Source organism: Hypomesus nipponensis, chromosome 23 (assembly GCF_054491055.1).
Source record: "Hypomesus nipponensis isolate SF chromosome 23, ASM5449105v1, whole genome shotgun sequence".
NCBI classification, from domain to species: Eukaryota; Metazoa; Chordata; class Actinopteri; order Osmeriformes; family Osmeridae; genus Hypomesus; species Hypomesus nipponensis.
In genome coordinates this window covers 10212501-10239602 of record NC_140383.1, presented here as the reverse complement: position 1 = coordinate 10239602, position 27102 = coordinate 10212501, and the positions used below count along the sequence as shown (strand labels likewise).

At 48.7% G+C, this 27102-nt stretch overlaps 1 protein-coding gene across 1 annotated transcript in view; it reads right to left on the bottom strand.

Moving 5' to 3' along the window:
* Window positions 1-27102, bottom strand: part of LOC146234157 (ephrin type-A receptor 6-like) — a 94571-nt gene that overhangs the window by 11409 nt on the left and 56060 nt on the right. The window contains exons 6-8 of the mRNA XM_084688240.1: window positions 4829-4953; window positions 4480-4642; window positions 2907-3015 (exon numbers count right to left, since the gene is read on the bottom strand). Coding sequence (XP_084544366.1) covers window positions 2907-3015; window positions 4480-4642; window positions 4829-4953 — 397 coding nt within the window. The remainder of the gene's footprint in view (window positions 1-2906; window positions 3016-4479; window positions 4643-4828; window positions 4954-27102) is intronic.

Here is a 27102-nt window from a genome sequence, read left to right as displayed (position 1 = left end):
CAGCCACCTGACCCCTTAATATGAGAGTCCTGAGGCCCATGAAAAGAGTGGGACAGCTGGGGAAATCGCTCCATCTCAGCTGTCACAGACAGCCTGGCAGTGTGGAGAAGACAATGCTATCTGTACCCATAAGTGTCTGTCACATTTGCCAAATCTCAGAGAAACCTTGAATTCTGTAAAGTGCAGCATTTAAAATGTGTGCAGGATAGGCTTGCGTCTCTACAGTTCATACTCATGAAGTTATCAGACCTCCTGCAATCGCAGCCAATTAAGATCCAGAGTCCTACGTGGGGGATGTGGGGAGGTGGGCACGGGGTGAGGAAGAGAGATGAAGCGGTGGAGAAAAAGAGAGAGAGTAGAAGGTGGATCTCTATCTGAGCCAGGGTAATTAGTCTATTAACAGTGACGCTGGGAGGATGAGAATGTAGTTTGCAATGGTTATGCCCCCTGGCAAGATGGCAAAAAGGGAGAGGATGAAGAGATGGAGAGATTGAGGTGAGGAAAGCACAATTCAATGCCGGCACCAGTCAGAGAGCTGGGGGGTGATAAAGATACATTGATTTCCGTTCCATCCACTCAAACACATAGTTGATGTGACCAAAGGAGAAAACTAGATGAGAGTATAAGAAAATGCTAGAATGACAGAAATTCAACAGTAAAAAGTCTGGTTTAAGGGACAAGACAAAACCAAAGGTTTAAAGATGACAGTGACACAACTGAGAGGGCTTACTACCCTAAATGTTGTCCTGAGAGCTGGACCCCAGCTGATTATAATTAGCTAGAGGTCAGAGCAATCAGAAGGCTAATTACTGACCGATGAGAGGCCAGCCGGCGGGCACACCACTGACAGTCAGAAATCTACACAGAAGAGCCAGCGCATGTGTTCTTAGAAATGTGGGTGCAGCTCCCACTTTGAAGCCTAACATGATCTGGGTTGCCAGATTAGACAGTCTGTAGGCTGGGGGTTGCCAGGTTAGAGTCCTGCTGTGTGTTTGATGTGAGCCTAGACACTGATAGACAGAGCAGATAGCATGTCTGTAAGTGGAGGACAGGAGACGGGGATTTGGAGAGCAACTGTCGATCTTCGCTAGTGGGGTCGTCGTGTTCATTAAGGCGGCAGTGGCATAGAACCTTTTTCAGGTTTGCCCAGCTACTGTCGGCTTCAGTGCATTTTATAAAGTGGAACAATGGGAAAAAGCCACACACACGAACACAACCACACACACACACACAATAATGCACAAAATCACTCAAACACAACCACACACACACAACAACGCATATACAAGATCGCACAAACACAACCACACACACATTAACACATTCACAAGATCACGCTGATACAATCACAGCGCCTAAATATAGACAGCAGCATTCACTCCAACTTGTTTTTGCATTCGAAGCACCCTCACAAATGGAGCAATGGCCCAACAAAGTGTTCATGCACCCACAATCACAACTGGGCATTCAAGACCCCTTTTGTCAAAACTCTTTAAACCTTTTTGTCTCATCGTTAAACTTACTGCTACCAGAAAGAGAGAGAAAGGGACAGTGAGAGAGAGAGAAAGAGAGAGAGAGATAGAGAAAAAGAAAGAGAGAGAGAAAGAGAGAGAGAGAGAAAGAGAGAGATAGAGAAAGAGAGAGAGAGAGAGAAAGAGAGAGAGAGAGAAAGAAAGAGAGAGAGAGAGAAAGAGAGAGAGAGCAGAAGACGTAGGAAGAGATTAAGAAAAAGAGGAGTAATAAAGGAATGAGATTATCCTGGTGCTGAAGTCGACTGAATGTCACTGTGATGTCAGAGATGTAGCACCAGGCCCTCGTTGTTACATGTAATCACGACCTCACTAAAAGGTAAAACTGATCCTAGATCACTTCTTATCTGAGACCCGCAGCGGCCTCGCCCTGTTGAGATATCCCGCGGAACACTAAGTTCCGTGGACTGGAGATGTGGTCACGGCTCACAGTCCCAGTCCCAGTTCTTTCCTCATGTTATCTCTCTCCCACATAATCCTGTCCCCAGACCCATGGCCGAAAGCCTCCAGCAACCCTCCAGTCTCGCCATCCTCCCTCACCAGGCTTAGGGCTCCTCCGCTCAGTGTCTGCCCAGCTGCACAACCCAAACCCTTCCTAAGGTCTCTTTCCCCCCCCCAAAAAGCAGCAACCTAAAGCCTCACGACTCGAGCCTCTATCCCCAGCCTCTATCCGACTGTACATCCCCAAAACCGAAGAATCTCTCCCTAGACTCCTTCCCCCCGTACCCACAATCCACAGCCTCTCTCCCTAACCCACAGCCTAAAGTGCCGGCATCAGCTCTTTCTCCTTATCTCCGCTAGCTGGAGTTTTTAGAGAAGAGCGAGAGGCAGAACTCCTACTCAGGTCTACGCAGGTCACACGTGTACCATTGTTCACCAGAAAATGTGGACGGTAAGCGGTTCTGTGTTCCAACAGTTCGTGTTTGAAGCTCGTCCTTCAAGGTCCCTGCTCATATCCTAATGTAGCTGCTTTAGCCCTCTAGTATGGCACTTGTGGAGAAGCGGGGCGATGAGTCCCACCCACACGGCATAAAACACTCACGCTCTATGTACATGTATATGGGAGTCGGGTCACATACGAGCCTGTGTTTTAAGCGTGCGGTTTCGATGAGTTCGGAGTTCAGAGCTATTCTGTACTGTAGTTGGGGAGTAGGAACACCATCAGCCACCCACAGCAGAAGGAGCTGTGTCAAACTTGGTACTGCATTCAGCAGTCGCTTTGTCCAACTCTAACATCCAACCACAGTTCTGTATCCTAGATCAAGGTGGAAAGCCTTTGTCCACTCCCCATGACAGCGACTGTGGTGCAGCTCATGGTTTGAGTATGGTTTGGGGCTGTTGTCCATTGGTGGTGAAAGCCTGTGGTCAGGATCTTACCGTCCAGTGATGAGGAAGAACAGGGTGAGGATGACGAGGAGGGTGAAGCCACCCACCGCTGCCGTGACGATGACCAACACCTGGCCCTGGTCCGGTGCTACATCAGATGCTGGGGAGAGGGAAGAGCAGGGGGTTAGGGGAGGGGGAGAATACTGAAGAAGGATGGGTGAGAGGAACACATTTTCCCAAAGGAACATGAGTTGGCATTAGACTATCAAAACATCTAGTCCTCATCTAGTCCTGCCTCCCCATTAAGAACTCTCCAGAGCACGGGTTTACAATTCATGTGTCAGTGGTCTTCATCTGCCACTATTATGTGATATTAAAAAACAATTTTTTCAATTGATTGTCCCACTGTATCTATAAACATAGAAGTTGTTTATTTGTTTTCAATGACACCAAGTTAATTGGGAGAGACATTTGAACTATTGGTCTGAAAAGTATTACTCGCTTCTAAAGGGAATGGTTCATATGCTTGGTACCATTTAATTAATGTTATTCATTCATGAAATTGTGATTTAGGCAATGATCATTTGGCTAAATTGGCCCCATTTGATATTCATGATTTTCCCTTTCTCTGTCATTTCAAAAGGCTAACGAATACTAGATAATTGAAAGATGATTGCTATTACCAAACTTATTTCTACAATATTTCACACTTAATGAATATGAATTGGAGATCAGAATGCGTGGCCCCTTGCACAGACGTGAGAGAGGCCTTTGAAACGTGTACGCACGAGCATACGCATAGAGTAATATGAGTATTCGTGTGTGTATGTGTGCGTGTGGTTCTGGGGTTTCAGACTGCAGAGATGTAATTACCAGTCTCTCTCAGAGATGATCTGAGGAACAGATGAGATTGAGAGGAGCTTACGCCTGACCAGGACTTCACACACACTTCCAAAGCCCTCAGTAACCAGATGTGTCTGATTGATGGTCCGTTAATAAGGATTTCGGGCGCGCGCGCGTGTGAATTTGCGTGTGGACGCCTGTCGGCACAGGAATCAAATGCAATGGGAAGGGGGAGGTGAAGTACAGGGAGAAAGAATGGAAAGAGAGAAAGATGGAGAGGAGAAAAGGGGGCTTGGGAGAGAGAGCAAGGGGGGGGGGGGTGGACAGAGAGAAGTGTGGGGAGGGGGGTCGGGGGGGAGCTCTTTTTCTCCCAGATGAAAGCCCCAAACAAAGGCCCCGTGTGATCCTGTAGATAAAGGCAGCTCTTCAGCCTGACGGGAGGCTAGGCCACAGAGAGGCCAACTCACCTGCCACAACACCGGGCCGAACACAAAGACCCCGCTCTCCTCTCGACCCCTCAGCGTTCCACACCGCAACAGCGGAAAATTAAAGCTTCCCAAAATCGTCAATAGCAAACACACCCGACAACACGGCCGCGTCGCCGAGTTCACGCATTGATCTCCACTCATTGATCGAAACCCTGGAGCTGATTTGCACACAGGAGAGCCGGAAGGGTTTGGGGGGAGCTAGGGATTTGCGGTCAGCCGGGGGTGGGGTGGGGGGTTGGGGGGGGGAAGGTTGCCGAGGGCAGGTGGTGTGGTGTGGCGGACAGGGTACTCACAGTCTCCCGTGGTCTCGTGTTCGTATTTGGGGCTGTAGGAGCTGTGTCCGGCCGGGCTCCGGGTTCGAAGGCTGAACACGTACCAGGTGGAGGGCTTCAGGCCCGTGATGATGACGTTGGGGACTTTGGTACGGGTAGACGAATAGCTGAGCTGCTCGTGCTCCTGGGAGAGGAGGAGAGGAGGAGGGAGAAGAGCGGGGGAGAGGACGAGGAGGAGGAGGAGAAGAGGAAGAGTAGGACAGAGGAGAAGGAGGAAGGCGAGACAGAATGAGGCGCATTGGAGTTCAAACACGCCGACCGACTGATCTGACGGATCCCTCTCCCTGCAGCCTCGTAAGTCCCAGTGTACCTTCTCATAGTATTTGACCTCGTAGTCCAGGACTGGCAGGGGAGTCTGTTCCGGCGCCTGCCATGAGAGGGCGATACTGTTGGGAGAGGCCCAGTCCTTCTTCAGCTGGCCCACCAGAGATGGACCTGATGGAGAGAGAGGGGCAGAGATTGAGACAGGGTTAGGAGAGACCATTCTGGGAGAACAGAGAAAGAGAGACAGGAAAACAGAGAGCGGCAAAAGGTATCATCTTGGCATAAAAACAGAGAAGGAAGACGAGACAGAGGGAGAGAGAGAAAGAGAGAGAAGTTCAGAGAATAAGCCCGACATAGAAGCAGGGTTAGGAGAAGCTAGAAGATGATGGCCCCAAAGACGATCGACGCAAGTGCCTCCAAAGCCTGTTTAATATACCATGGTCCGTGACAGTCTTTCAGTCTAAGTAGACGTTATTGCCAATTCAATTGAATGTGAAGACATGAGGTGTCACCACAAGAAACACTGATAGATTTGTGTCCCCTGTGGATATCTCAGATATCAAATGCCGGCCAGAGGAAAATCAATGCTGCAAGGCTGGGCCACTGTGTTTCATTAAGGGGAGTTATTTGGAGCACAGGAGCCATGCTTGCAAGTGATTCGTCTCCAAAGACTGAAGCCTGTGGCTCTTCAATGAGTCCGGGCGAGTGACATTTCACGAGAACTGCTTTCTGTCAAGAAATATGCACAACGAGCAATCACCCACAATCATCTTTTAGATCATATACAACCATTTTCGACAAATTGTAATGAGATCATTCAAAGCACCATGGTTCATGTACGCTTGGTCTCTGACGTGGCCAGTGTGCTTGACGGTCCACAGGTATTTAGGAGGGAGGAAAGATTCAATAGTCAGTCTGACTGAGTTTCAAGAATTTACATTTCCCCCCATGGCTTACCCGATGCTGTGAACTCCACAGATGATATCAGTCTCTGAGTTCTACATTTCTGATTAGAGGTCGACGTTTGTGCAGCCAGAGGCACACATTGTCAAGGCCTGGACCATGAGGCACGAGCAGGGTTAGGGCTGGGTGGTAACACTGTGTATGGCTTTGTCTAGGGCTTGGGATAGAATCCTGGAGGATGTGGGGCGGGGGATAAGGCCTGGGGCCTGGAGCCCAGGGCTGGTGTGGAGGTGAGATGAAGGTCGTGGTGTCTGGGTCTGGGCCCTGCAGGTTTGAGAGGCCCACTGCCACTGGCCCGATAAGGGCAACTGCCTGCTCCCTCCCTCCCTCCCTCCCTCCCTCCCTCCCTCCCTCCCTCCCTCCCTCCCTCCCTCCCTCCCTCCCTCCCTCCCTCCCTCCCTCCCTCCCTCCCTCCCTCCCTCCCTCCCTCCCTCCCTCCCTCCCTCCCTCCCTCCCTCCCTCCCTCCCTCCCTCCCTCCCTCCCTCCCTCCCTCCCTCCCTCCCTCCCTCCCTCCCTCCCTCCCTCCAAGAGTATTGAGTGGGTATGTGAGGGGTTTGTATGCGTGTGCTCTGTGGATTTGAGAGTGTAATGGTCTGAATGTCCAAATGGGATAATAATACATTTCAAATGCATCTTCTATAAGAGTATGAGGTGAGGGACAGTATAAGTGGAGGACTGGAACACTGTGTAGTACTTCTGCTCTCTAACCTGACATGGCTACAGGTTAGCATGGCGCTCTGCTACAGTCAGCACTCCCTAAATACATCGCAATGCTTGAATTCCTCTCAATAATGAGCAACATAATAGCCTTTTAAAAGGGAGTAAAGCTTTCCAAAATGTTAGCTAAAATGGTACAGCACAATGTCATGGGTGATTGAAACCATCTTGTTTTAATAGCATAAGGGCCTGCTGAAAGGGCAGCGAGATTCGTTTAGTCTAGCACAGAGAACACATGATGGAGCCGACTCATACTTGAACTGTGAGGCCTCTGTGGGCCCGCAGTAAGAAGCACACAACGTACTCATAGATATTATTAACTACAACATATCTCACATGGTCAACAATTGTTTGCTCCGAGTCTTTTTGTGTCTTGTGTGTACATGTGTGTACGTGCATACGTGACTGTGCGTGCCTGTGTACGCGTTGAAGGTACCCTTCTAGAAATGGAATCCTCCATCTAGGTTTTTTTTTTATCCACGAACCAATCTTTGGCTAGATATAGGCTAATCGAACAGCTGACTCCTCGAGTTAATGATGAGCCTGTCCGCTGGTGTTAGCGGTGGCAGGAGCTGGTCCGTGCCAGCGTGTGCGAGTGTGTGCCAGCTGAGCGGAGACGCAGCGGCAGGGTGGCATGATTCAGTCACAGCCAGTCAGACAACGTCTGCAGGTCCGACGCTGGCCAACGTTCGGGAAACGGTACGAACAGCCCAAATGAAATCTCCCTTGACTCCTTGCTTAGGAATCAGCCTGACTACTGCACAGCGCCGCGAGAAAAAAAACACACAGGCATAAACATCACACAGAGCTGTAAACGGACACGAGCAGGTAGGCCTACGCGGGGGAAGCGAGCGGAAGAGATGTGTTGAAATATGGAGGACTGTCATCACAAGTGAACGGAGACGGTTTTTCCAAAGATGTGTTTCAGGAGAGCAAAACATACTCGGCATGTATAAAGGCTCCCCTCAACCCTGAGCCTTTCAAACTGAAGGCGGCATCGGAATCCCATTAGAATCACTGGTCAATTACAATGCCCGATGGATAGATTTTGCAGTCAGCTGTGGTTAATCTCAATGTAAACTAATGGAGAGTCTTTAAATGAGCCTGACCTGCATATGATTTTAATTAGCTCTGGGGCCCTAAAGGCTTCCATTAACTGTTTAAAAAAATCGATGGCGTCTGTATTGATGCCGTGCAACGCTTAAACGATGTCCTAACACTGTGAATCACTGCAGAAGAAGAGAGGGGGCGGCAGGGGAGGACGGAGGGAAGGAGAGAGAGAGGCAGAAAGAGAGAAGGAGAGAGAGCGAGATGAGGCTTGACAGGGGAATATCAATATTCCGGGCTTGTGTGTTTCAACTCTGGTATTTGTTGACTCAACTTTGTAATAATGTTTAAACCATCACCAAGGAATACTGAGAAACACTATGACACACACACATACAGACACACACACACACACACATCCCAATTCAATCCCAGATGCCCACTCTGTGCGTCAGTGTGCTTAAGAGGCATTTTGAGTTGCTCTGGGGAGATGGAAGAATGATTTAACTGGATTGAGGAAGGATTCCACCACTGGGACATAAGGTAATCATTATGGCCAATGTGACATTCAGATAGCAAAGTGGCTAGTGTTTAGTGTGTTTTTGTGTATGTGCATGCTAGGTACTCTGTTTGTGTGTGTGTGTGTATGCATGCATGTATGAGTGCGTGTGTTTGTGTATCCATGCGAGTGCGTGTCACAGTGTGTGTGTGTGTGTGTATGTGTATCCATGCGAGTGCGTGTCTCAGTGTGTGTTTGTGTGTGTGTGTGTATCCATGTAAGTGGGTGTCTCAGTGTGTGTGTGTGTATGTGTGTAAGTGTATCCATGCGAGTGCGTGTCTCAGTGTGTGTTTGTGTGTGTGTGTATCCATGCAAGTGCGTGTCTCAGTGTGTGTTTGTGTGTGTATCCATGCAAGTGCGTGTCTCAGTGTGTGTGTGTGTGTTTGTGTGTGTGTGTGTATCCATGCGAGTGCGTGTCTCAGTGTGTGTGCGCGCGCGTGGGCGTTTGTAAGTTCTCTGGCCGTGTGTGTCCGTACCTCCCCACGGCAAGGTCACCGCACAGTTCTCCTGCTGAGCCGCAGCAGACAGCAACAAGGATCTCCGGGGGCCACAACTCTTCATTAATGGTGGAGGTCAGAACAGGCTCACTGCTTAGTGGGATGTCAGTAGGTGTGCCTGGGCTTGTGGAGCTAGCACACAGCCTCTGGTGATCACAGAGAGGTCAAACCCTGCTGGACTGAAACTATGCTAATTATAGGGCTTTATGATGAGCTCGACTCAATCAGCGGAGGCCGTGATTGGGTAAACTCAATCAGTTAGGGTTAATGTGATATTGTTATCTTCCAATGAGATTCGACCTCTGTCTTAACTCCCTATAGGAACGGGGTGAGGACAGGCGCCTGTGTCTCGGTAAAACACGGGTGTGTGTGGCGGGGATTGTGTGTGTGTGCTAATGAATCTGTGTGTGCATGTGCTAATGAATCTGTGTGTGTGTGTACACCAGGTCAGACGACCTAAAGAGCCGACAGACAATCCTATTCAGCTCCCCTGTAGCATAGGGTATGTGCGTGTGTGTAAGTGCACTCTACCTGCTGGCGGAGAACCGGAGCACTAACAGAGATGTTTCAGCTCAGAAGCGCAGGAGACTCCTGTGTGCAAGAACGACTAACGTTGACCGTACATCTACCTTCACTTTCTCTCCCTCTGCTGTGATCCAGATCTAAATATCTATTTATAACGCTTTCGTTTTTCATGACAGCATATGGAGAAAGAGTCGTTGATTCTATCACTCTTATACGAATCCATCTGTTCAGGAAGACAAGTTCATGACTGGCAAATGTAATGATGGTCGAATGTAAATATTTCATAGACAGATGACGAGGCAATTGACAAACGGTACGACCATCCAACTTTTTGAGCAGTCCAAGCAATCAAACCCAGTTTGAACAGTCGTAAAGTAGGCCGAGGCCCGGGTCTTTGGGCACACCTGCACTCCCGGCAGCCTGCTTTGACAAGCCTCTCTGGGCTGGCTGTGGCCTCAGCAGATGGCGTCTCCTCTCATGAGGCATCTATCACGTGTATCTGCCGTGTGTCTGGCGTTAACAGGCAATTAAAACCATCGGTCACCCGCACAGAGGGAAAGGCAAGTGGGAGGAAGAGGGGAGGGCAGGAGGCAGGACAGATCATCCGTCTGTAGACACTTTCCTTACAGTTTTTTCGCTCTCGCGCCGAGTGTGAATGTACATGTGAGATGAGGGCGAGGGAAACCGAGAGAGAGAGAAACGAAGAATCCACCGCGTGAATTTGTGAGGGGGAGAACGAAAGCGTGAGAGAAGGAGCGAGAACGAGAGAGAAATTGAAGCACGCGCGCATGTGTACACGCGGCAGTGTGTGTCTGTGAGAGACACACAGAGCGCTGACCCCTCTCCCTGCCTCGTCTCAGTCCCCCTGCCATGCCAGACTGCCTCTGCCCTGACTGACTCCAGGATCCTCACTCTGTAATTGGGTCCCAGCCGCACACTGATCCCCCTTGTTCTCACTTAATGCTGATCTGGAGAGGCAATGATGTGTTGGAAGGCCAGCTAAACCAGACCTTGACCAGCCCACCACAATCAATACTCATTTTCCACCTCCTCCCCTCCTCACAAGTAATTAATGAGAAGAATGGGACGAACTCTCTGCTGGCGGTTTATGTCGTCGGTCCCCCCCGTCCCCCCCCGTCCCCCATCCCCCCCCCGTCCCCTCCATCCCACGCTGGTGCTTAAAAGCTTTATTAGGAGTGGGAAGGAGACACAGGCACACACTCACACGCGCACACACCCAGACACAGTCGAGCGCACGCTCCTGCACGCACACACACACAGTCATGCACACACACAACGACACACGGTGACCTGGTCAGGTCAGCGCTACGGAGGTGAGCTGGGGGTTGAGGAGAAGGGTCGGATGGAAGAGAAGAGCAAAGAAGGAGTGGAGAAGCGAGGGAATGAGGGAAAGGAGAGGGAAAGGATTCTAAAGCTGGGTTTTAGTCTGCCAAGCCCAGCTACACGTGGAACCGAGATAAATACACCTCATTAGTGATGTCCGTCCTCTCAGAACAGAAGGATGAATCGGGAGAGAAAAGAAATACCCCTGTGCTCTCACGCTCTCTGCAACTCTTAATTACTGGCAATCGAGTACGACTCGGGATAAGTTTCGAAAACGGTAGCCACCTCTGCCCTCTTTTCTCCTTTCTCTTCTCTCCTTGCTCCTCTCATTCCTTCTCCCCCTAAAATAAGATTCTGCTCCATACAGAACAACTATGGGTGACATAAAGTCACCTAACTGATGGCCCAGGCTATGGATTTACTGTGGCGAATGGCACTGAACAGAATATTGATGATTGTCAAAGTCAACCGATCCATAGTGCCAGGACGGATAATCAATTTCAACCTTTAAAAGGAGAAAAGAAAGTAACTTTCGTAGAGTGTAAGGCATCCATCAGTAACCCCTGAACAATGAATCTAATCACATTGGATTAATGAGCCAATGCTTAAAATAGTCCCGCAGATAGGTGAGGGGGAAATGATCTTTTGGAAGAAGAAGCCAGCTGAGCTGATAAAAAACCCGGGGCATAAATCATGCGGTACTGTAGAAACAGCTAATAGCTTTCCCACCTGCTCAGTACCGAGCACGCTCAGAAAGGAATATCTATTATTACCTTCTGAGTAGACCCCCTGTATACCACCTTAGCTCTTCTCAGCTACATAGCCGGTTAGATCGATGGCCACCTCAGAGAGAGGCCAGGCAGGGTCACTGTTAAAAGCCTAGCGGTGCGGCAGAAGTGGAGCTAAGCTGTTTTAGCCAGTCTTCAAGCATTGTTCACACGCCGCGTACAGGACTTTGTCGCTGATGAATCGGGGAAAAAAAATGACGAGTGAGTTATGATAATATTACGGGCTTCTTTGTCTCTCTCTCTAGTTCTTTCACTTTCGCACACTATTTATGTCCGCCTCTTTCCCCTCTGCCTTTTCTCTCTCTCTCTCTACCTCTCTCTCTCTCTTTCTCTCTCAGTCTCTGTGCCTCCGGTAAAGTTTGTTCTAGCTGCATGGCCTCCAGCCTTCAACATCCGGCCTCTAGCCTCCAGCCCCCCGAGCCCTACTTCCCTGCTGCCCATATTAATCAGCTGGTACGGCAGGTAAATAGATCTCCTCCACTCTGCATACAGATAAACACACAGGGGCCACCGGTGCACATCTCTCCACCCTGCCCAGCTGTGCCACACTGGCCCCCTCTCCCACCCCTGTCACCCCTCTCACCCCCGTGCCAGCTCGTCTCTCTCCCTCTCCCTCACCTCTCTCACCTCCATCCCGGCTCATCTCCCCTTCTCGCCCCTCTTTGTCTCCCCTCTCCGCCGTGCCTCTGCCCCCTCCCCCCCCCTCCGTCCCTCACCTCTCTACCCCGAGCTGGATGAGGGTCTGCTCAAACCTCACACTGTTGTTCTCACGCTTCCGTCCTCCACGGAAAGATGACCCCCTGACATGTCTGTTCAAGATGGTGGTCCTGGAGTCAGAACTGTCCCAACTCCCAATGAGAGGGGGAGGGCAGAGAGGGGCAGAGACTGACAGAAAGGGCCAGGGACGGGCACAGAAGGGCAGAAAACTAGCAGAGAGGCACCTGGGTAACATGTGCTTCTGGTAACAATGCCAAGATGGACTACCAACCATCTCTCCCCTCCCGCAGAGAACCCCAGCTCAAAGTAGCTCCAACACGGACGCACACATGGACACATGCGCACGTCCACACCAATTTGCTTGATACTGTAGTAATCGTTCAGTGAGACATACTAGATGTAGAGTCATACACGGGTGCGCGGGTACATTTTTGAGAATATAAAGGGTCAGATGGCTGAGCGGTTAGGGAATCGGGATAGTAATCAGAAGGTTGCAGGTTCAACTCCCAGCCGTGCTCAATGACGTTGTGTCCTTGGGCAAGGCACTTCACCCTACTTGCCTCGGGGAATGTCCCTGTACTTACTGTAAGTCGCTCTGGATGAGAGCGTCTGCTAAATGACTAAATGTAAATAAAGCTATATAATAATGTATAGAATTACTTTGGTAACATCCCTGACTGCATTACACTTTAATACGTCCTACTGTATTCATATCAACACCCACAAAGTAATCAACAGGTCAGATCTTTACATTAAACACCACAATATAACTATAGTATAATCAGTTCACTGCTGATGTCAGAAGAACAGACCACACCCAGAGGAGTTTAGTCAACACAAAAATAACCGTTTGTCGTGTCTAAAACAATAACGCTGACAGGACAATGCGATATCACTTCAGAGCAGGCAGACAGAGGGGAGATGAGATTCCGCCGGGAGCGGAGCAGGAACCCGGCAAACGGCGGGGCCGAGATTGGAACCAAAAACACCCAAGTCCATGATGAGCAGACATTCTATCAGGAGCTGCAGCCTGGGAGTCTGTGGGTGTATCTGTATCTGGAGCTAAATAAGCTTGTGTCACCCAGAGACAGAGTGGACACATCCTCCTCCTGTGCTCTGTTTCTCTCCGCTCTCCCGGCACCACCCCCGCCAGGCGCCCGCCCTCCCTGATCCAATCAGCAGCTCGCTGCAGCAATCACTCGTCTGTGATTGGTTTTATAATCCTCACTCAGGATCTCGGATGGGGAATCAGCCCGCCGAGCGGGCCGGCTGAAAGTCCTGTCATAGTACGACGCGCGCGTGCGGACGCTAAAACGCACACACCTATTTTTCGTACACTCAGAGAGAGCGAGCGGGAAGCAGAGCGAGACAAGAAGGGATGGAGGCAGACCGACAGACAAAAAGAAAGACAATTGAAAGAGACAAAAAGAGAACAAGAGACAAAACGAGAGACAGAAAGAAAACGAGAGACAAAAAGAGAACGAGAGAGCGGGAACGAGCGAGAGAAACAGACAGACAGACAGACAGACAGACAGACAGGAGAGAGAGATGAGCGAGAGAGAGCGAGAGAGAGAGAAAGCGAGAGATCAGGGCTTCTTCGTTATCTATCCTGGCTGATGATAGTGGGATAATGACCTCTGCCGGGTTATCAAAGCACAGGAAGTGTGGTAGAGGGACACAATACACCCGGAGCTTTCAGGACCACAGGCTGAGCTGATCAGATAGGAGCAGGCCAGGAGGGTGGAGAAGAGAAAGATCCTACTGATGGAGGTCACCAGGGCAGGGAGGAGCTCCCCACTACTTCTGTTCCCCGGCTGCAACAGTATAGTAATGACATGATGAAGGAGTACAGACAGAGCAATCGAGAGCTCCAATCAGGGTCTCTTCATAGTCGCTACGACAATAGTTGCTTAGAGATGGAGCCGTACTGTATGAGGGGGGTGTGTGCGTGGGCGTGTGTGAGTGCTCGTGAGTGTGTGCAATGTGACGTGGCTACAGCGGTATCTCCAACTCAACCACAGAGAGATCAAACACCACAGGGACATGTTTACCAGAGACTCTGCAATGCAGAATTATGATATTTCCCACCTCTAAACACACACCAGCCCAAACTCCCTCTTCAATAAACTTTGATTTAGCGCTCTCATTTTAACATTCTGCAAAAGCAATTTCCAGCCTGTAATATCACAGTCCAAGTCCCACTGCGTTGAGTCACATGCAAAAGCGACCATTTTGATTATGTTTTCACACATTCACGTTAACAGATTCCCCGAGAGGCCAACCAACGTCATCACACGAGACAAAGAACATACTATGTAACAACAGCCTCCTCCCCCCACCCCGCATTTATACACACAACTTCAGTACACACTCATTTTGTTCACACCCACACACACACACACATTTAGAAGACAAAAAAAGTATACTTATAATGTGAATTCAGACTAAAATGCTCCAGGAGTTAAGCTAAAAGTGGTTAAATACTGTGAGACTTTCTGCGACACCTACTTTTATATTCAGAATCGTGTTTAATCGCCAAGTAAGTGATCACAAACAAGGAATTGACTTTGGTGGGCAGGTGCATACAGTGAACATTTAAACGTATTGAACAAAATAAAATGTAAAACTAGAGCTATACATTATAATAAAAAATATGATAAATACAATTATATAGAAAAAAATGACACTGATAAATGAGTACGTCAGTCTGTACTCCGGTCAGTATACTACAGCTCTTTAATAAGAAGAGTGCAACATACACTGACTGGGGGTTTTGTGACAACTGCAAAAAAAAAAAACGAGGGATGAGAGTTGAGGGAGGGATGAAAGAGGTGAAGCGTTTATGCGAGGAGAAGACGCGTAGAGGAGGGCTTCCCTTGGGCACACCTTACTGCTCCGTTTAGCTAGCTCGAACTGCAGGAGAGCGCTGTGAGGGTTTCGGCGTGCGTGCGTGCCGACACAGGTACGTCTCGGGAGGTCTCTTGCGCTCTGTGTGCTCAGGCTAAAAGAAACAGAGTAATGAACGCTCTCTCCCTCTTAATCACGGCAACGCGCTGCCTCGCTTCCCCCTCTTCCCCCTCTTCCTCCCTCTCTCCCTCTCCCCCCCCCCTCTATCCTTCTCTCCTATCTCTGGGTACTTCTCTCAAGGCTGTGAGTAAGGTTGCTGCAGTACTTTATCCTGCCAGCAGAACAACCGGGGAAATCAAAGAGTTGCATTATTTCCTTACAGGAGATTACCCTTCTTTAGAAAAGCTGGGGGAAATTGATTGAAGCAATGTAATGTTGTTGCAAGCCTCAAAATAGCCAATTTTCTCAGACACGTATTTCTCCATTGTGTTTTGGAGCCGGTTCTCTCAGCAGCTGTTGCCTTCTATACCCAACTCCTAACACACGCCCACACCCACACACAAACACCCACACACCCACAACCACACACACACACAGCAATGCATACAATCCACCATGCCATCTCCCTCGCTTTCCATCGCATGACTATGAGAGATAGGGTGGACAGTGCGGACGGAGGGATTTGCTGCTCTCTGCTGACACCGTTCTTTGTCTTTCTGTAAATCCCAGGATGGGGCTTTTTACAAAAGCCCAAATCCTCATTGTATCCCCCTCGCTCTATTTCCCTCACCTGTGTATCTCTCTCGTTCCCTCCCTCTTTTTCTCTCTCTCTTCCTGTCTGCCTCTCTCTCTCTCTCTCTCTCTCTCTCTAGCTCTCGCTATCCCTGTTGAACATGCTGTAAAACCTATTACATTTACTCTTGCAGGCATGCAACTGGTTCCGTGCTTCATCAGAAGAGTTTAGAGTCATGCAGGACTTATACATGGAGGCAGAGGCCTGTAACCAAATCCAAAGTTAACCAGATTCTTTGACGCATGATGGAAGGTCACACATACACAAACACACACACACACACACACACATTTTCTGTCCCAGAGGTCAGAAGGATAAGTTTGACTGAAAAGGCATGTTCCCTTCACTTCCTGTCAATGACTACATGGGCTGCTGGCTGCAACGCACTGCTGCACCCCAATCACTCTTTCCCTCCATCCCTGGTATCTTAGTCTTTCTCTTTCTCCCTCTCTCTTTTTAACGCTCTCCCTCTATATCTGTCTCTCTTTCTTTCTCCCCACATCCCCATCTGTCACCCAACAGACAGCGAGTCCCTCTCACTGACCCCTTATTCCACTCCTTCTCTGTCAGTGTCACCCCAATCACTCAGACCTCAGTCCCTCTAAGGATGCCTCCCTGTACGCCTGCCTGCCTGCCTGCCTGCCTGCCTGCCTGCCTGCCTGCCTGCCTGCCTGCCTGTCTGTCTGTCTGTCTGTCTGTCTGTCTGCTTGCCTCCCTGCATGCCTGTCTGTCTACCTGTCTGTCTGCCTGCCTGCCTGTCTGCTTGCCTCCCTGCATGCCTGTCTGTCTACCTGTCTGTCTGCCTGTCTGCCTGTCTGTCTACCTGTCTACCTGTCTGTATGTGTGAGGGAGGAACCAAAGTGGTGAACAAAATGGTGACATCAAAATAATATTATTAATATTATAACGCATTTAGATTTTGTGTGCAACAGTGTGTGTGTGTCTAAAGGTGTGTGTGTGTGTGCCCCACAGTCAGAGGAGGTCTCCAAGACAAAATAACATCATGCCAACAACATGCCAGCGAAGTGAGACCACAAGTGCGAGCGGGAACGTGTGACTTAGTGTTGTCACACACATGTCCGACCAAGTGTCGACAGAATTTGGTTGATGCATGGTGTGAGTAGCGTTGCCACTGGATATGCTTTGTGTCTGCATATACACTATTATGACCATCACACCTCTATCAGCTTCTTGTACATCCCATTCCAAAACGTAGGGTAATAATATGTTGCTGCCTCCCCATGTGGCTATTACAGCAGCCTCTCTTCTGGAAAGGCTGTCAAAGCCACAAGAGCATTGGGGAGTTTGGGCACTGCGGTTGAATGATTAGACTTGGCTTGCAGATGGTGTTAGAATGCTCTCCAACTGTGTTTGACAGTGTTTAGGTCAGGGATCTGTGCAGAACAATAACGTTTTTCCCGCACCAAACTCAACAGAACACTTCTGTACGGACCTCGCTTTGTTCGTTGGGTTAAAATCAAGCCAACTTAATAATGGAGGCTGTTTTTTTGTGGTTTGGGGCTAGAGCTTTAGTGCCACTGATGGATTTATTCATGCGGCAGAATAAAATGTCACTCTCGACTATTCTGTTGCTTCAAACTTGGTGGCACCATTTTGGGGGAAGTCCCTCTTCTGACCCAGCATGACTGTGCCCCAGTGCACAAAGCAAGATCCATAAAGGCATGGTTGGATGAGTTAGGTGTTGAAGAACTCGACTGTCCTGCACACAGCTCTGACGTCAACCCTGCTGGACACCTTGGGGAGGAACTAGAACGGAGTTTGCGAGCCAGGCTCTCTCGTCCAACATCAGTGTCTGACCTCACAACCATTCCCACAGGCACACAGTGGTGTCTGTGTTCTGTAGAAAGCCTTCCCAGAAGAATGGAAGCTGTTATACCTGCAAAGGGGAAATCAACTCCATATGAAGGCCTATGGATTTAGAATGGGAGGTCATAGAAGCTCCTGTAGGTGTGTTGTGTCCGCGTCCCTATGCTTTTGTCTATATATCGTATATGGATGTGTGTCTGTGTATGCGTCATTGAAAGCCTGCACACTGTTGCACATGCACACACACACACACACACACATACACACACACACAGTCTGTCCACCCCAACATGGACAGACAAGCTGATGGTGTATAAAGGGTCAGGGTCTGGGACAGGCTGATAGATGGTCTTTCTACGTGAGAGGCTAGGCGATTCACACATGTGAGCAAGCACGCACGCACGGACACACACGCACTTACACACACGCACACACACACACACACACACACACACACAGACACACACACACAGACTGATAGATGTGCTTTCTCCGTGTGCACTGTGCAATTCATTCAGACAGCAGGCAGTCAATAGGGGCAGTAATGATAGTCCTCTGTTTAAATCTGCCATCTATAAAGCTGGGGAGTGTGCGCTTTTAAGTATATAGGTGTAGGTTGAATGTGCGTGTCTTCTGTGTATGTCTGTGTGAGTGCATGCTGTGTGAGTGCGTGTGTGTTTGTGTTGGTCAGCCTCTTGGAGCATACATTGGAGCTCTAATGTGTTAATAGTGTGAGTATTAATAATGCATAAGCCTCACAGCTAACTTGAAAACAAGCGCACAAACAGTCACACACACGCACAAACATATAAACACTCACAGATACACTTGCATGCACACACGCACGCACACTGACACACACACACACTGACACACACACACTGACACACACACACTGACACACACACTGACACACACACACTGACACACACACACTGACACACACACTGACACACACACACTGACACACACACACACACACACACACACTGACACACACACTGACACACACACACTGACACACACACTGACACACACACACTGACACACACACACTGACACACACACTGACACACACACACTGACACACACACTGACACACACACACTGACACACACACACACACACACTGACACACACACACACACACACACACACTGACACACGCACTGACACACGCACTGACACACGCACTGACACACACACTGACACACACACACTGACACACACACTGACACACACACACACACACACACATGCACGCACACAGAATCCCAAGAGTCTTGTTTGCTCTAATAATCTTTTCACAACACATCTATTCTCTCCTCTGCTTCTCTCGTCTCCCTCCCGTCTCCGTTTGTCCTCACATCTTTCCTCTGTCCATCCTACAGTCGATCAGCTCAACAATCCAGCCTCCCAGTGGACCTCTGTGGACATTTTACTTCACAAGTTGTCCACAAAAAGACGTTCATTACCCCAGCCCAAGGGGACCCCAGTCCCAGCCTGAATGCGTATGTATGTGCGTGCGTGCGCGCGCGCGCGTGTGTGTGTGGTGGGCCTTGAGTGTGATCCTGTCCTTTCAGCCAGCCTCTTTCAGTCTCCTGCTGGCTCAGTCAAGGCTGATTCACAACACCATGTCCATCCACACCAGCAGAGCCTTCCACTAGTAACACACTGACTCCACTGATATGAATCACCGAATACATATTCTTTCATTCTTTCGATATTACTTCACGTAAAGGAACAGGCAGTGTGTTGCCATGTGGTGAGAATCCAAGTCCTTTACAGTAAACAAGATGAAGCCGTTGCCAGCTGAGGTCAATGTCAGAAGTATAGAGACCGTCGCAAGGCTGTCTTTGCATCTCCCAGTCTGTCTGCTTGGTCTGCCTGTGCTATGTGTAGCACATAACACACAGTCTGTTGTAATGATCAATGATGCCGCAACCCAAACCCATTTAGGTCACTGCTGCAGACTGGCTGATAAAGCTGTGGTCATTATATAGTGCTGAGTGTGTGTGTGTGTGTGCGCGCGCGCATTGGTCGACCACTACACTGTGTGTCTCTCTTTCTTACTCAGCAGAGGGAACATATTACAGGTGCATTGGTTGGTGTGTGTAGCATACTTTGCATTCACGCTCAGTATGTGTGTGTGTGTGTGAGTGTGAGTGTGTGTGTAGGCAGATGTGCAAGCACAGCATTTCATAGTGTTCTCCTTTCGGTCCAGGGAACAGTTACAGTGACACATCCACTCAGTCATGGTAATGTATGTACAAACACAACATTATCCTAATGGATGGACTGCATTACTGTGGGTGAGATAAACTCCTGCAGCTGTTGAAAAGGTGGAGAAGTTATCAGGTTGCTTATTCTGTATCTAGGTTTCAAGACAATGTTTGACATTGGGGGAGAAAGAGAGAGAGAGAGAGAGAGAGAGAGAGAGAGAGAGAGAGAGAGAGAGAGAGAGAGAGAGAGAGAGAGAGAGAGAGAGAGAGAGAGAGAGAGAGAGAGAGAGAGAGAGAGAGAGAGAGAGAGAGAGAGAGAGAGAGAGGAGGAAGGAAGGAAGGAAGGAAAGAAGATGGGGGAAAGGAGGAGGGCGATAGCGATAGAGTCAGAGACAGAGGGAGGACAGAAAGGGAGTCTTTTTTTCCTGGGGACTTGAGAACAGTGTCGGGGGAAGTTACTCAAAAAGGTAATATTTTAGTCATTACTTATTATTATTCAGTAAAAGTGGTGTGATTAAGGTACATTATTACTTACTGTACAAAGTAATATTATTACTTATTATATTACTTTTACGATTACTTTTAATAGTAGCGAGTTGTGGAAATGGGTAGCCATCTCTCTTAAAGTTTAAAGTGAATTTTTCGCTAGCTTCCAGCTTCCTTTCTCTGGACACTTTCGAGGTGTTTTTTTTTTAGTTGAAAATGCTGTTTTTGGCAGTAGATAGTCTTTCAGGCACAGTTTGCAGTTCACGTTAATGTTTTTTCCTATCTCTTCAATGAAAGCAAAATAGTGTGAACATTTCCACTCGAAAACGTTGGATTACACATTCTGCTGCCTGTTTGTCTGCAGCGTGAATTAAAGGAAACACAGGAATTGTCGTTTAAGCAACACTGTATTTCTAAGGCTATTTTAGTCTTTTGTTGAATTCATGCTGTAACTTGGACAATTAACACAAGTTACTTAATTATATATTATTATATATGCTTGTCTGACACTGAGGTAGCACCTCTCTCGCTCTCTGTTTTTTTGAGGACAATTTAACATAGAACATCAAAAGTCTGCATCTCTTTCCCTGCCTCTTTCTCTCCCTCTCCTTAACTCGAGCGGAAGGTTTCCAACGACATCATGCACACGCTGAAACAGCTCCCTGTCATTCTTGCACAGCTAAACACACCTTCTCTCCAGGCACTTGAAGTGCACACGCAAACAAATATGCACGCACATACACACACACACACACACACACACACGGTTGACTGTTTGAATGGGAGGGTTAAAAGAAATGGGTTGGCTAAAAGTAGAAAGACACCTGCAGTCAAAAGGCGAGAAAACTGAATATATTAAATTCTGCTGCTGGTCAAAGATGACAGATGAAGACATTTGAAGAAGGAAGATCAAATAAACGGTTTCATTCTTTTCTAGTTTCAGACTATAAATTTAGTTCAGAGTCTATATAAAAAGGCGGACTGAGACCAAAAGCAAAAGCAAATGTTTGACTTTACCCAAAATAGAATAAAATAGAATAAAAAGCCCTGGTTATGGTTGGAGTGGTCCCTATTGTGTTGTTCCATTGGCTCCTCTCCGGTTATTCCCCTCTTCTCTTCTTTTTTCTTCCTCTTCTCTCCTCCCTTCCTGTCCACTCTTCCTCTCTCCTGCCCTATTCTCCCCTTTCCTCCTCTTCTCCTTCAGTGTACTTCAAAGCCAGCAACAGTAATTACACAGAGGAGGAACAGAGAGAGAGAGAACCAATCACAGAACCTCCCACCAAGCACTGCGGTCAGACAGCTTCAAAGCTGCCCCGCTCTCTCCTCTTCTATCACCCTGCCAGGAGCAAGATACAGGGGTAACACACACCGCGACCCCTGACCCCTTCCATACTATAGACAATAGCAGCTCATCTGCCCCCCCCCCTCCACACACACACACACACACTCACCATACACACACTTAAACACGCACGTATACGGTACACACCGACTTGAAGCCATGAAGCAGAAGTCCATGACCTCACACAGGTAAACCTGCTATTCCTTTGATGATGGCTGACAGAGCATACCTCCCTCTGCTTTCGTCTTTTCTGGAGTCTTCCTTCACATGTGATCAGAAGTCAGCAGAGACAAGGTGAAATAAAGGAGGTTGTGTCTGTGTGTGTGTGTGTGTGTGTGTGAGCGTGAGAGAGGAGGAGGGAGAGTGCCAGTGGGTATATCTGAGGAAGAAGGGGTGTGTGAGCAGAGATGTACTGGCTGCCTGGTTTGTACCAGGATCACGGTTAGGATTATTGTGTGGGTCTCTTCAGTCAGATGACACTGTTACGACTCTGTTATCTGTTATTCTACTTGTTTTCAACCAATAATAACCCTAATGTGTACATCAGCACTTGATTGAGGCATGTATGTTGTGTCAAAATGTTTTAAACAAGTGTTATAATTATTACTGTAATATGTGGAACTTCACATGATCTTCATGCTGTGAGACTGCTTTTCCCTCAGTAAGTGTGGAGGCAGGAGGAAAGGGGGGGGGGGGGTAGTGGGAGCCATTAAAAGGAGAGTTTCTATTTTAACAGTCTTTTCCTTGTGGAGCTCTCAGGAACACTAACTAGTTATAGTACAAAGGGGAGACAGTACGAGTGTGTGCGATGTGTGCGCTCGTAATGTCAGTGTCCTCTCAGTTCATCTCCTTCTATCCCCCCTTCTCTGTCACCTTCCCACCCTCCGATCCCGTGCTCCTTTCCTCCTTCCACCCCACTCCCTTCGCTCCTGTCTCCAGCTGGTGTTGTTGGTGGTGTTGCCCGTGTTGCTCGCGAGAGGGAGAGAGCGAAGGAAAGAGAGGGAGGGAGAGAGAGGGCGAAAGAGTGCGAGGGACGGAGAGGGAGGTGAGAGGAGAAAGAGAGAGAGAGGTGAGAGAGGAGAGAGGACGGGGAGGTGAGAGAGAGAGAGAGAGAGAGAGAGAGAGAGAGAGAGAGAGGGCGAAAGAGTGCAAGAGAGACAGAGCGGGAGGTGAGAGAGGAGAGAGAACAGGAGGTGAGAGAGGAGAGAGAGGGAGGGAAGAAGGGAGACAGGAGCGAATGCAGCTGGTGGTAGGGCAGGTCTGGGGGTGATAATTACCCCGGCTGCCTGGAGGCTGGGTGAAGACAGTGAGTAGAGGAGGAAAAGAGAGGAAGGAAAAAGAAAGAAGGCTGCTGATAGGAGAGACCTAACCGTTGTGTAGGCCCGTCTGTCAGAAAGAACACTCCAAACTGCCCTTGAACACGACACACTCGGCTTGATTAGTCTAATTCAACTCCTCAGATAATAGAGACGACTGCGAAATGAGCCGGTGCCAATAAGATTATAAAGATTATAACAGGGTCCAGTGAGTGTTCCTTAGCCTTTGTGATATTTCTGTTTATGAGTGGGTTCTGCATGACATCAGCTTACTGTAGGACTCATAAATCACTGTGTTCCCATAACACATTACTTTGTTCCAATGGTTCCCCTGGTGAAAACAGTTTTAGACATTTGGGACCTGATATTTCCCCATTTCCACCGACTTAAAAAATAGACTGTTGGTAAAATGCACAACATGTCACACAAACACATAAAAGGTTGAACATTATACAAATGCCCATTGAAGAATTTCAAATGTCATGCACTTGGTCGTTTGAGTAAATACTTGTTAACCTTATACGGTAAGAAGTACAGACAGCTGAAATGACATGACATGCTGTTCACGACCTACTATGACAAACACACCACATTAGAACACATGCGTGAATAGAACATCCCCAAAAGAGAGATAGAGAGAGACAGAGAGAGAGAGAGAGAAAGAGAGAGACAGAAAGGAATAGGGGAGGGTTAAAAACAGAGAGAGAGAGAGAAAGAGAGAGAGAGAGACAGAAAGAAAGAAAGAACAAGACAAAAGAAATAGGGGAGGGTTAAAAACAGAGAGAGAGAGAGAGATAGGGGGAGAAAAACGAGAGAGAAAGAAAGGGATTACAGGGATAAATACCCAGATAAATCACCAAGGGGGACAGAGCTGTCGAATACATTTATCCCATTCTATTGTCGCTTGTGTATCTCCCTCCACAGGGGCCATAAAGAGCATATGTGTGTGTGTGTGTGTGTGTGTGTGAGTGTGAGTGTGTGTGAGTGTGTGTGTGTGTGTGTGTGCGTGTGTGTGAGTGAGTGTGGGGGTAATGATGGAGATGACCCTGGTCCTGAAGGGTTGCACTGACACACACACACACACACACACACACACACACACACACTCACACACACACACACACACACACACACACACACGCATACACCCCACTCAGCCTCACAAACACACACACACTTGTAATAGAGGTCCTTATAGGATGATCTTTGGGCGTTGGTGCCAAGGGCATGCGTTCCTGAAAGCAGGGCAAATAAATCACACCTTAATAACACAGCTAGCTACAGTACTATTTACAACCTCGGCTCTGTCCCAAGGCCAGGATCCTGCCCTGTCCCTCTACCTGATCACGGAGACACACACACACATACCGAAACACATCCACACACACATCCCTAAACACACTCACAAACACACCGTACCAAGACAGGCTGGATAGTGACAGAGAGAGTCATAAGCACGCCCCGGAAACCCAAGCTACTGTGATAATTGCAAATCCAGTTGCCAACCATGTCCCATCAGTCTAAACAACTCAATGACACAGACCGGGAATACACACTGGAGACACTAATCCCTCTACAAAACAGATACTCGAGCGAGGCAGAGTAGAGTGAAGTAGATGAACAAGAACAATCCTTTATTGATGTCACAGAGTGGTACACACACACACCCACACACGTAAGAAGCGTTGGGGCACACACATGCAAGGGACGTCCACCAGAGCAATGTCTTCTCTGCCGTTAGTCCACCCCGCAGGCAGCAGTGTGGAACCACATCAGCGGGGCCCAGGGGGCCTGCTCACCCCTGCCAGGGACATGGAGGGCAGGAGAGCCAGCTGTTCTGCATGCTTTCACATTGGGCTTCTTTGCGAAGGAAACCCATGGGAGCCTGGGGAGGAACACGGTCAACTTCACCCCGAAAGGAGAGATAAACGACATCAGCACCCAAAGGCCCCGAGCGGGGATTCGAACCGGGGACCTTCTTCCTGCGAGGCGGCCGTGCGAGGGCAGTCGTAGAGCGGGGAAACGGAGAACGGAGCATTCGGGTTAACCCACAGAGCGTGTGCTCTGACGTCACCTTTGAGTTGCCCGGTAGCCAAGCCACCATATCACACTGCTAATTAGTTCTGCATTGTTATTATAATTGTTGCGTCTGCTCAGGCTAGCCCGACGCTGGTCTCAGGGCTGTGACTTGGGCTTTAACACGGCTCGCCCATAAACACCAGGCTGATCATCCCTGGCTGGTCGTTAGGGAAGGCCTCATCTGTCACAGTTAACGCTTGGCACAGAGCTGGGAGAGGGTCAGGCCGGGCAAGGGGGTTACACAGACATCGACTCAGCTGCCTTGTTGCTTTCCTGTGTGTACTCGTATGTGTGTGTGTGTGTGTGGGTTTATATGTTGTGCTCCCTATATCCTCTGTAACAACATGATTTTATAACTGTCAATAAATCTGTTTGCCGGTCGCTTGACAAATCTGTTTGTAGTTTTGCCTTGTGAAACCGTTAATAAACCCTAAATACCTCTCGTAAATGTTACCGTGGATATAAAGTGTCTCCGATTTCATTTTTCGATCTATCCTTAAAAACCATAATACTGTCATTATCTGTCATGCCCACATCAGCCTTGCATTTCTTTCGTTTTCCCAGTTGTTCCCAGTTGGGTTTCCCAGCGCTCAATGAATCATACAAGCTCATCGAGATCTGTTAATATCCAGTTCACATGTCCCTCAAAGGATAAATCCTTCATTTGTTTGTGTCTGACAGTCACTCCCGATCAGACAAGTTGTGACTGTGTTAAATCCTGGTAGACCTTCTCCAGGCTCCTCACAGAGCTCAGGTAAGCCATGATTCATCATGTTTGGGTTCTTCTGCAGCTGGGCTCAGTGTCTTAATGGACTCGAGAGTGGATTAAGCTGTGAGCAAGCAGCATAATATTTCATGAGCACAGAAAATCGCGCACACACGCGTACACACACACCAACGCACTGACAAACATGCACGTAAGGTACGAACACACACACACACACAGCGTTGCGGATGCTTTGATTCAGAACGTTGTTTCTCATCACTCATTTGCATTTTATTTTAATATCTTCTCTTGCTGCATAATTGTAATCAGCCTATGGTGTTGCACCTCTATGTCCCCAACCGTCTCTGGAGGAGGGGATCCCTCATGAAATTGCTCCTCTAAAAGGTTTCTTCCATATTTTCTCAAAGAGGTTTCCTGGGAGTTTTTTCTTGTGTTTTTTGGGGGTTTAGGGTGGTTTAGGTGCAGTTCTACAGGTGAATGTGATGTCTTCTGTGACATTGCTGGTAAAAAGGATTGTGCAAATACACATTTTTTCAATGTGTGACACACACACACACACACATTATGGCATGAAGACAGAAACATGAAACTGATAGGGACACTGGCAGTCAATGGTGTGCCCTCTAGATAAATGCTACAGTACCACACTATTTCAGGCACATCCAGAAGGTCCGTGTTGTCTTTCAGCCCTCTCTCCTGCTCTATGAAAAGAATCTGGCGACGGCAGCCGGCACTAATGGGTCCCTGGTTCCGAGCAGCCTATCTCTCCCTGATTGCTCTGGTGACACATCCAATGACATCACTGACGAAAACAACTTTCAGCTTCCAAAAGCACCTTCTCTCCTCTGCCTTCATCCACCTGTCTCCACCTCTCTGAAGCCTCTCTCTCTCTCCCTTCTCGTGTCGGCCCTCCTTCGCTTTCACTCTCTGTCGTTTCCGTGCTTGCCCCTTTCTTCCACCCTTCCCTTCTCTCGCCTTCCCTCTTCCGCTCCACGTCTGACATTTTTATCATCCCTCTATTTCCCTCTCTCTCCACGCTGTCCCTCTCTCTTGAGCTTTGTCTTTCACTTCACTTTCACCAACATTCAATTAACTTCCCGCTCCCTCTCCGCTCCCCCAGCACGTCAATCACTCTCTGCTGCCGTGGTGACTGCCAGGCGGACACACCCCTTCCTCCCTCTGTCTTGCGAGGCGACCCACCTCTCAGAGGTATGGAGCATGTGTGAGGGAGTGTGCAAGAACACAGCCATGCACTTGGCAGCCTCGCGCACAGAGCTCAGAGGACACGACATGTTTCGAATGTCATCACGCTGTTCTTTGCTAATTCCTGCTCGAAATAATGACGGTCGTCCAATGACAAGAAGGAATCCATGCCGAGGAGCCAGTGTGATATAAGAGGCCCCCTTCCTGCAGGGATGAAGTGTGTCAGGGCCAGGGTCACCGTGCTGTTCTGCCGGTGCCCTGGCTGGAGGGCTGCACTGGGTGAGATCCATCAGCTAAAGCCTATCACAGGTTATTTTTGT